The 12,017-nt window shown below is 36.5% G+C and overlaps 1 protein-coding gene across 17 annotated transcripts in view; it reads right to left on the bottom strand.

Annotated features, from left to right (window-relative positions):
- The window catches only part of ANKS1B (ankyrin repeat and sterile alpha motif domain containing 1B), a 1,271,383-nt gene that overhangs the window by 1,062,573 nt on the left and 196,793 nt on the right, over window positions 1-12,017 (bottom strand). For all 17 annotated transcript variants that reach the window (XM_039471669.2, XM_074402369.1, XM_074402368.1 and 14 more), the window contains exon 4: window positions 9,915-10,211. In XM_039471669.2, the coding sequence (XP_039327603.2) occupies window positions 9,915-10,211 (297 nt within the window). The remainder of the gene's footprint in view (window positions 1-9,914; window positions 10,212-12,017) is intronic.

The raw sequence follows: 12,017 nt of genomic DNA, 5'->3' as shown, positions 1-12,017 counted from the left end.
AAACCTGGGTTTCCAGTGGCAGCTCAGCTTTTAGTAGCTACATAACCTTGGGAAAATCTCTTAAGATCTCTGAAAATTCATACATCCTATGAGAAAAATATTAAAAACATAACAGATAAATCCATGTTGTGTAGGAAAAAATTAAAAATACAAATTTTAAAAACCTAATACAGTTATTGGGACAGTTAAATAAGATATACAACAAATAAGATTTTTAAGTGTTTTATTAAACTATAAAGTAATGATAAGTATTATCAATAATATTTCTACTAAAAAAGCAATTAGAAAACCTATTTTAAAAGTAACCTCAATTATGTTATTATTTAATTAAATGCATGTATATCCTTTACATTATTCCAAGATAAAAATGTTAAGTAAAACTAATGTTTTTGTACAATAAGAAGACACAGAATCCTTCAATAAAAATAGAAAAGGTTAGTAGATGATAAACATATTTTTAGCCTGTAAAAAGGAATCCATTTTTACAAATCCAAGGTTGCTATAAGTAGCTTCTTTGGTAAGAGAATATGAGAACTGTCAAATGGAATGGATTGGTCTCATAATTCTAAGGTAAACAGGGGTATCAAGAACTATTTACTACTATCATAATGTTGTCACAGAGTGTACAGGATTTAAACATGCCAAACCCATGGACTTTTCAAAATATAGGTAAATTATGTAATAATTCCTTCTTTTCATCACAGATGAGGAAAATGTAAGAATATTTTGCCAAAGTGTAAAGTAAGATTTAAAAAAAAAAATCATGTGCCTTGTGGCTTATCACACCCTAGACAGAGTCCATGTCTAACTGTCTAATATTCTCACTTAAATGAGCACTGTTTCAACTAGGTGAACCCAAAGACTCCCATCTCTGGAGATATCAGTCCTGCTTTTCTTACTGTGGATCAAACTCCTCCATTGTATTTAAGCTAATCATTTTAAACAAACAAAATTTCCAAAATATATAATCATGCAGCTTTAACACAGTGACATTTCAAAACTTATCCAATAACCACAAATAAGGAACTCATAACATCTCGGCACCTCTTAGGGGGGAAAAGAAGACAAACCTCTGAACACAGTGATGAAAACAGCTTAGCAAACATAACTGAAATGGTATATATGTTAACATGAATAACTGAATTGTTGATGAAAGCAAAAAAAATTCTCTCATTGATTGGAAATGTCCATTAAAGTCAAGCCTTGGTAGCACCAAAGCTGAGGAAAACAAGATAAGTCACAGGAAAATGGGAGAGAAGATGAGGTTCATGTTTACACCCCTGGGTTTCAGCTTCCCTTCCTTTTTGGCTGTATTTCTGTGACTTCCACAGAAGCTCAGTTGTGCATTTAAAGGGATGTTTGTTATCTTTAATCCAAAATTTATAGATGTTTTAAAGTGGTTTTTAGGTTATCTATTCTACCAGAGTACCAGAACAGAGATGGAAAGGGATGCAAAGATGTCAGAGCTTAGCTATACTGGTTTCCCTATCCAAATTTAGCACTCCAACCATAATCCTCCTGAAGCCTGAACAAGAAAATAACCAGATAAAGGAAGACTAACTCTTGATTGAGCCGAAAACAAAGATAACAATGGTGGTAAGAAATAAATATTGTGGTGATGATCAGTAGAGAAAATATCACAGATAGCATAAAATTATGAGAAGCAAGACCCACAACTATTGTAACAACTGGTAAATAAAGATAACCTTACTGGAGATGAAGAAAAAACAAATAGAATGGCATTTAACTCAGAATTAAAATCTCCTGGTACTGTGTGTGATACTTAGCCACGTAGGAACCTCTTGGAATTTTAAAAAAAAAGAACTTAAAAGATAACTTAGCGTTTGTCAACAAACATATGATGTCTGAACAAGTTGGAAGGCAGCAGTTCTTTTGCATTAGCTAGACCATATCTAGAATAGTATGTTCCACTGTGGATATCTAACTTTTAGGACCAATGACAGAATAGAATGTGTCCAGAAAAGAAAGTGCCAAAGAATAAAGGGCCTAGAAAAAGATCGTGTAAAGAAAGAATAAAGATTATAAGAATGTTTAAACTGGGGGAAAAGTGGCACAAGAGAAATATGATGTGTCTTCAAAAAATTCAGAATATCATTGTTCCTTTCAAAAAGAGGAAATCTTTCTCTATTAAACTAGGGATTTCAAGTCTCCGTCTTTACTCATTCTCTCCTCCTTCACTTCATCTCAAAGGAATCTTTCTTTCCCCTCATTAACACCAATTCTCCACTTGTGTTCTTTATTCTATCACTTTCTGCTTCTTCTTCTTGAATTTTGATCATCTCTGCCTCTTGCATCTTCAAGGCAATCTTTCTCCATTAACGAACACACCCCTCCACCATCCAGAAACAAAACAACCAACCAAAGAAACTTGCTGTGAACATGCTTTCACTTCAAGCATCTATCGCCTATCTTACTTTTCTTTATTCCACACTTTATGAAGAGTCACCTTCCCTCTTTTAAGCACAATTTTTGCCTACTTTCGTTACTGCTATATCCTCTGGCACATAGTAGGCACTCAACAAATATATGGTAAATGAACTGATCATATGAAATTGTGCTGTCTTGGCATTTCTCTTACAGCTGCTTCTTTACAGACCTCTTTTTTCCAAACTCCCTGAATATTCTTTAATCAGCCTCTTCACTCTCCCTACATTCTGTTTCCTATAAGCCCTCCTGTTTCTTGGTTTTGTCTCTCACTCCTCTAAGGCAAGCCTCTTAGAGCATTAGCCTCATTTAAGGAGCATATCCAAAGAGAGACCTCCCCTGACCCTTCCATCTCAATCAAAGCAACCAATTTGTTTCCATACCACTCACTGCAATTTGTCATTTTTATGTTGTTTATGTGCTTATTTCCTGTCATCCCTTCTAGTCTATAACTCCATGAAAGTATGAAACAAATTTTCTTTCTCCTGGAGCATCGTGCCTGGTAGCATGGCATGAGGAGGCAAGGGGGGATAGAGTATCCTCATAGGGAAGCCAGGGTTCAGTTAAAAGTGAAAGAAAGGGAGTTGCTGGGGTAATGATAAGTAAAGGAAAGCCTCCCTGTTAAGGTGACATTGGAGAAGACACCTGAGGAAAGCAGTGGGGAAAACTCATGAGGGTTAGTAAGGCAGAGGCCTGGAGGTAGAAATGTACATAATGTGTAACAAGGACAACAAGGCCACTGCAGCTGAAGCTTGCCCTAGTGAAGAAGGGCAAGGGAGAGTAGCAGGTGGTGGCTCTAGAGAGACAGTGGAGCTAAGTAATATAAAAACCCTGTCAGACACTGTAAGGACTCTGGCTTTGGTCTGACTGAAATGAAAAACCAATAGAGGTGTTTTTGAGTAGGAAAGTGAAATTATCTGACTGAATGGGATCACTTCTGGCTGATGCGGTTGAAAATAGATGGAAGGGACTCTGTTATAGACTGTGTACCCCAAAACTCACATGCTAAGGCCCTAACCTCCAGTGTGACTGTACATGGCCTTTCTGAAAGCAGTTAAGATTAAATTAGGTCATCAGGGTGGGGCCCTAATCCAGTGGAACTGGTGTCCTTATACGAGAAGGAAACGAGAGAACTCTCTCCTTTCATGCACAGAAGAAAGGCCATGTGAGGATATAACAAGAAGGCAGCCATCTAACAAGCCAGGAAGAGAGACCACGCTTAGAAACTGAGTTGGTCAGAACTTGATCTCGGACTTTCTAGCCTCCAGAACTATGAGGAAATTAATTTCTGTTGCTTAGGCCACTCAGTCTATAATATTTTGTTGTGGCAACCTAAGCAGACTACACAGAAGCAAAGAAGAGGAGGAAAACAAGTCAAGAGGCAAGAGATGATTACGTCTTTGTCTATAGTGTTAATCTTAAAGACAACATAAAATAGTGAAATTCTGGATACGGTTTGAACACGGAGCCAATAGGATTTGCTGAAGAACTGAATGTAACATCTGAAAGAAATTCTAAAGTCTGGCCCAAACAACTAGAAGGATGGCACTTGCATGTGACAAAATGGGAAACACCAGGTGATATGCAAATTTTGGAAAAAAAGGGGCACAGATGCTATATTTTCAGCTTTGGAAATGCTGAGTTTGAGAAGCCTATTAGTCATCCAATAGATATGTCCAGTAGGCAATCACATACACAAATTTAGAGGTAAGAGTGGAACTGAGATGAAGAAATCGACTTGGTAATAGTCAGATGAAGATGATATTTGAAGTCAAAAGACAGGATGAGGTCAATGAGGAAGTAGGTATAGACAGAGAAGAAAAGATGTTTGAGGACTAAGCCCTGGGACATGCTGATGCTTAGAGATCAAGAAGATGAGAACAGTTAACTATGGAATAGGGACATGATAGATTATATTATTGGCCTCTCCTTTTATATGCTCTTTGCCATATGACTTTTTAGTTCTTTCCACTTACATGAGTTATTTCTCTACCCCTTTATTTGAGGCTTGGTTTTGTGACCGATTTAGCCAATGGATGGTGGCCAACATGATGAAAGGGGAGGCCCAAACTGTGCTTGCATGGTTGCGGTTACTCTCTAGTGCAGTCTATGCCCTCCCTAGTCCCAGGAGGAAGATGATAGACACATGGAGCAGAGATTCCTAGGCTAACTTACAACATCAAACATACTTCCCCAGCTTCTTCAAGAAGTTACCAGTGAACTAAATGAGAACCAAAAGACAGTGGTATCTCAGAGGTCAAAAGAAAACAGTAGTTCAAAGAAGAGAGAGAGAGATCGACTTTGTCAGTGCTAATGATTAATCAAGGAAGATGAGAAGCAGGAATTGACTATTGGATCTAAAAGTATGTTAGTCATTAGACAACTTTACAAAGGAAAATATTAGGACTTTTAAAAGAGTGAGGGGGTTAGAGTAGCTTCAAGAGAGAATGGAGGAAAGGAATTGGATACCATGAGTAAAAACAAGCCTTTCTAAATATGTTGCTATAAAGGGGGTCAGGGAAAGGGGATAAGGAGAAGGAAATGTGAGATCAAGAGAAAGTTTTTTTAAAACACTGGAAATATTGGCCAGGTGCAGTGACTCACCCCTGTAATCCCAGCACTTTGGGAGGCCAAGGCATACGGATCATAAAGTCGAGAGATCAAGACCATCCTGGCCAATATGGTGAAACCCTGTCTCTACTAAAAAATACAAAAATTAGCCAGGCATGCTGGTGTGTGTCTGTAGTCCCACTACTCAGGAGGCTGAGGCAGGAGAATCACTTGAACCCGGGAAGCAGAGATTGCAGTGAGCTGAGATTGTGCCACTGCACTCCAGCCTGGACAACAGAGTGAGACTTCGTCTTAAAAAAAAAAAAAAAAAAAAAAAGATGGTAAATATTATATCTTTGCATCCTTATGGGAACGGTACAGTATTAAAGACAAAAAATATTTGTCAAAGCAATGTATCCCAAGTAGACAAGAAAGGATAAGATCCATTAAACAAGAAGAGAGGAATTGGCCTTATATACAAACCTAAAAGGTTCATTTAAAGCACCAGGAAGGAAAGCAGACACAAGTACATTGGCAGACATGGTGGTAGAAATTTGTGATTGCTTGTGATTTTCTCAGTTAAATAAAAACAGCATCATGATCAGAGAGAGATAATAAAGAAGGAGGTGTTGAAGTTATAAGAAGAGAGAAGTCATGAAATTATCTTCTGGGGAAATCAGAGAGTAAATGGATTACAATGGATAATATATCGCTATGCACGTATCTTATTTCTGGTGCCACTATAAGCCTTTGAGAGCAAAAACTGTACCTGATTCAATTTTGCATATAACAGTTCTTAGCATGGAAACTTGTACTCTTTATTATTAACTTTCTGTAATTTTACTTTCATTTCCTTTAACACTCACATAAACTCTAATTGGCTTAATGTTTTACTAGTTCTTTAACTCTTCAGGTTTTTGATTTGAGAAATTTATAAGAAACACACAATGAAAGCACTAGCATGATATGACACTATTGCTACCTGATTACCCAAAATCAAGTTCAAAATCTATAAAAATAATTGCCAGCTTCAAGGGAAAATTGCCCATTCATCACTACTTTCTTAATATCTTACTTTGATTCTCTTTATTAATAACTAAAGACTAAAGGATTTATAAGTAAATATGATATGAAATTTGCCCAAAGCATTACTACTATTTTAAATATGTGTTATAATTTAAAATTACTCAGAGAGTAATGATGCAGAAAATAAACTTCTAGAGCAAATACTAACATCAATGCTGCATTTAAAAAATACATAGGCTGGGTGCAGAGGCTCACATTTGTAATGCCAGCACTTTGGAAGGCCAAAACAGGAGGATCACTTGAGCCCAGGAGTTGGAGACCAACCTGGGCAACATAGTGACTCTATGCTGCCTAGAGTCCCACCTACTCAGGAGGCTGAAGCAGGAGGATCACTTGAGCTTGGAACGTCTAGGCTGAAGTGAGCCATGATCACACCACTGTATTCCAGCCTGGGTGGCAGAGTAAGACCCTGCCTTTAAAAAAAAAAGTAAAATAAAATAAAATCATATGTAATTACTATGAAAAGACAAGATCCTCAAAAGCTATCTATAAATTTTAAAGATTTATTCATAATAACTTGAATGTAATTGTAGTCTAAAAGTACAATACTGTAATTTACCAAATGGGATTACTTTTAATACTGCTAATTCCCAACAGGTTAACTAGAATAGTTTAATGCATAGTAAAGCTACTAAAACAATTTAAGGTTACTAGCTAGCATTGTTCATTGTCAGCGAGTGAGAATATCAACAAACACCTACTTGATATTAAAAAATTTTGCAGAGTCTGATGGGAAAAACTTGGTAACAATTAATTTGAGTAATAAAATTAAATATTCACCCCCCTCCCAAAAAAAAAGGCAATGAGACCAAAAAAACATGTTTTCTATGAACAAAGCAACAATAAGAAAAGCAAAATATCAACTAAGGTTAAATAAATGATGGAATATTCATTTATTGAGAAATATTTTAGAAAGCTATTGTCAGTTCTACTTCAACTCTTAGAGTGAGTGTCAATGAAAGAGATTATAGCGACACAAATGTTGCCCACCTTACTCAGATACCACCCCTGATGCTTTCGATTAGGTGTTCAAAGTGATCTAAATATATTTGCCTTTCCTCTGATACATGAGTAACAAATCCAAATGTAGTGAAGACCAAGCAGAAAATCTAAATGACACTGGCAATGATATAAAATGGTAGAATGAGGTAGGAACCTTGGAAAGCATTTACTCCATCTAAAAGCACTCAAATTAAATATTTTAAAGTACTCTTTAGCCAAATAATGCACAAATGCAAGCTAAATTTCACCTAAAATTCGAAGTCCTGTTGGACTTCCAAATGTCCTCTTCAAATGTCATTTCCATCAATGACTTCTCATGTTCTCCCTCTTAAAATCCATATTTTCCTCACCTGCAGATCCACAGCTCTTTGTTTTAGCATTTATTATGTGTCATGGATGGGAGATATTCTTGCAAATTTTTTGTCTCCTCCACTAAGTGTGGGGCAGATACATTTTTTATTTTTTATTCTCCAAAAGCATAAAATACAGTGTTCTGCAGAAAAAAAGGACACATCATATATATTTATAAAACTGAATCTAAACTCTTTCCCTTCTGGTCATGTCATCTAGTACAAAACATGAAAAGATCCTGGCCAGGGATACCAAGAGGCTTACTGACCTCAGTCAGAGTGAAAAAGTTCTTGGTTATAATGCAGTCTGTGCAGTCAAGTTTAGAAATATCACAGAAGTGTCATGAAAGCAGCACATCCACATTAGAGAAATTCAACATTTATACAATAACATCTAGTTTATCATTAAACAACTTTTAAGTAAATAACTTACAATGGTAAGCATAGCTACTTATTTTCAATACCTTTGAGAAGAAAGACTGTTTTTCCTTAAAATGACTGTTAGGAAAAATTGTTATGCTTTTTTGAGAGGCTGCCAAAGTTGAATACATAAGAAATTGAGAAAAGATATTACAAACATCTAAACTACTAAATAATGCAGGCAAAGCTCTAAAGCAAACTCTGGTTTAGGACGCTAGCCTTAAATCTGAGATTGGAAGGCCTGAGATTTTTCTAAATTCAATAAAGAAAACTCTGGAAATACAGGATTCAATCTCTGAACAATTCCTAGGAAAAATAACCCCATCTTTGAGCACACATTCCACCCGGAGTGTGTAAATTATTTGTAAAATTTGCCAAACAATTCACACCCTCTTCTAATTCAGAGGTAGAGTCTATTTTCCCACTCCTTGAATATGGGTTGCCTTTATGACTTGTTTCAACCAAGCAAACATGGCAGAAATGAAGGTGTGCTTGTTCCAAGCCTAGGCCTCAGAAGCCTTGTACAATTCTGTTCTCTCTCTCAAAACCATGCATGCAATGTGAATGAGCCCAGGCTGACCTGCTGAATCATGACAGACAAGTGGCAGTCTCACCTATCACCTAAACTTTGACTGGATTTCCTTGACAACATCCAGCCAGCCTCTGAAACAGAAACACATAATTGACTTGCAGTTGATCCCACACATGAGAGAACCCAGCCAAGACCAAAAGAACCATTAGTTGAGCTTAAACTAAATTGCCAATCACAGAATTAGGAGCTAAATAGAGTTACTGTGTTAAGCCACTAAGTTTTGGGATAGTTTGTTTCACAGTAATGGCTTACTAATAAGGGGAGAAGGTCACAATATGACAGAAAGCAAAAAAGTCTCTGGAAGATAAGAATGCTGCCATCAACTTGGAAGCCAAGAAATGACCATGAAAGGAGAAAATGGTTAAAAAAAAAAAAAAAAAAGACTAACCCTGGAGTTGGGGCTAACTTAGGACACTAAAAGTAGTTCATGGCCAGACCCAGTAGCCCATGCCTATAATCCCAGCACTTGGGGATGCCAAGGTGGAAGGACTACTTGAGCCCAGGAGTTCAAGACCAGCCTGGGCAACAGAGCAGACCTCATCTCTACAAAAAACTTAGCAGGGCATGGTAGTGTATACCTGCAGTTCGACCAGCTACTAGAGAGGCTCAGGCAAAAGGATCACCTGAGCCCAGGAAGTGGAGGCTGCAGTGAGCTGAGATCATGCCACCCACCACTGTACTCTAGCTTGGGCAACAGAGAAAGACTATCTCAAAAATAATAATAAAATATATTAAATTAAACTTTTTAAAGTAGGTTGCCCATTTCTTGGGGAGAAACAAAACCTATCCAAATGCTATTCTTCCTCCAAAGCTCACCTCAAATTACACCCTTTCAATTTTTTTTTCCAATTGCCTTTAGGCATAGTGATCATTCCTTCATTAGTTATGCATAGACAGTACATTACTGTGGAAAGATACGTAGACTTTAATCAGTAAGTCTAAATTCACATTCTGGTTTTATCAACTATGTGTCCTTAGGCAAATTTCTTAAGTCTTTGAATCTGATTCTTCATCTCTTAACTGAAACTTAATAGCTCTCAATCCCACAGGACAGCTGTGAGAATTGAATTCTAAATATGTCAACATGCTAAACACAAAATACATATTTAACAATGTTAAAGTGAATTTTGGTCCATTCATTAATTAAACTTTGACTGGATTCCTAATGTACGTTAGGCTGTGTGCTAGATACTGGGAGAAAGGAAACGATTACTAATGACACCACATACAACTGCCATCTATTAACTTCTCATGTGTATAGACCTCAAATTAGAATAAGGTTAGAGATTATGCCTTGTAGCTCTTCATATTTCCCCAAAGCAGATGGTAGAGTACCTTGAATTTAGTAGTTACAAAAATACTTGTGAACAATTTGATTAAAAGATTCCTCCATACAGGTTTTCACATGTGAATCCCAAAGCCAAGCAACAGCATCATCACTCTCAAAGTGTAGCTAAAAGCAGACTCACTTGACAGCTCACATCCATTCCTGCCTCCAGCAGCACCTGCACGACTGCTTTGTGGCCATTGCGTGCAGCAAGGTGAAGTGGCGTGTGCTTGCGAGTGTTGCAGCTCATTAAGTTAGGATGTGCACTGATGATCATTTTTACGACTCTAAGCCGTCCGTAGAGTGCCGCCAAGTCCAAAGGTGTTTCCAGCTTGCTATTCCTAATTGTCGGGTCAGTGAGCTCTTCTAGGAGAACAGCAACTACTTCTGAGTGTCCATATTGAGCTGCACAGTGCAGGGCAGTTTCATTTTCATTGTTCTGTTTAAAACAAATATTTTTTAAAAGGCACATTTTCAGAAATTCAATTAGTTATCAAAATATTAACACAATAATTTAAAACCTACAATGCTTTGAAAATGTAAGTTAAGATTTATCCATTTTAACAGGTATGCCTAATGAAATTTTATATTTGATAAAAGTATCTAGGATTCATTGAATCAAAAATATTTATTTTTATCACTTTAATAGAAAAAAATCCAACATTTCCCTATATCATATATGCCAACTTCCAAAAATGATAAATGATTTAGCCATGCTTGTCAGAGGCCCTGCTGGGTCCAGATAGTGAAATCTGCACTGTGTATCGCATCTTTAGACATTTATTAATGAGAGAGATCAATAACAATTATAACAGACTTTTAATAGACTAGCCTTCCAAAAGATAGATGAGAAGGTAAATTCTTGGTAACAAAAGATTTATAGAAAGGTTTCCCAAGTTAAATTTCATTTTATTTTCCATATAAGTACAAATCATTGCTTTTTTTGTAAAGAAAATGAAAATATTTTGGCTCTAAGATATAAAAGTATCTTTTTGAAACATAATCATGGATTGTGAGGCTGGACCTAGACCAATTTCCAGACAAGTTACTAGGAGTATCACAATACTAAATATTCAGTTTATAAGTGTTTCAATTGAAAATCAATGAGATTTTCCTAAAAATTTATCAAGATTTTTTAAAATGTTAAGATACATTAAACAGAACCCAGTTGTGAGACAGATGGGCCCTTCAGACTATTTGTGCAATATAGATAAATGGTGTATAGGTATGTCTGGTGGTGGAAGGGTCAGGAGAAAAATGAACAAGAAATTTTAGTAACAAAAATTCAATGACCCTAAATGAGGGTTCTGGAAAGAAAGAGCAGCTGCCACCATCATCATAGCTAACACTATGTACTACACATAGTTGCATTTTATATATGTTTACTCATTTAATCCTCATTATTAAATAGATACCATTTTACAGATGAGGAAACTGAGGCACTGAGTAGTTGAATAACTGGACTTCTGTTATACAGCCATTTATGACAGGACCAGGATTTGAATGCAAGTAGCCAAGACCCAAAGTTGATGTTTTTAACCATCACACATACCACCTTCCAAAATAAGAACTATTACTACTATTTGTTGAGTGCCTAAAAACTATATATATTGTCTCACTTAACTCTTACAACAATTCTCCAAAATTTATATTAAAATTGTCTACTTCATGGACAAGAAAACAAAAATACAAAAAGGTTAAAATACATGTCCAAGCAGAATTAAGATACTTTGCATCTGTAGCTGACAAAATTCAAAACCCATGCTCTTTCCACTATACCATGTTGTCTGCCATGTGTTGCTATATTGCCAAAGAAGAGCTGGGAATTAGCGATCTGAAAGCAGAATTTCTAGAGATTTTGCTCAGAAAAACACCAACCGAGAATAGGAAGTAGCTGTTTAGATAGCTGTTCTGACTAAAACAAAAGGAAAAGGAGGGTTCAGACCCAAACAAATCTTAATGTTCCAGAAAGTAACTCGAGCTTGCCCTGGATGATAGAAGAATGCAAGTAAGTTGAGAGTCTAGAGGGAAGATTTGAAAATTTAAAAAGGAGTAGAATGACAAGGGGAAAATAGCAGTAGGAAAGGGTTCTTATAAGTATTAAGTGCAAGCATTTGAAGGTCAAACCCAGAGGGGAAATCTACTCTTTCAAGATAATCAATGAAAAGTTAAGACCTGTTAGATGGGGAATCCAGCTGAGGGTACTGTTTCTTCCATTATTTGTTGGGAGTCATTCTTTATTTGG

The sequence above is a fragment of the Saimiri boliviensis genome, chromosome 7, assembly GCF_048565385.1.
Source record: "Saimiri boliviensis isolate mSaiBol1 chromosome 7, mSaiBol1.pri, whole genome shotgun sequence".
Lineage (NCBI taxonomy): Eukaryota > Metazoa > Chordata > Mammalia > Primates > Cebidae > Saimiri > Saimiri boliviensis.
Note: the sequence above shows the minus strand (reverse complement) of the source record. Positions and strands in the feature narration are given on the sequence as shown.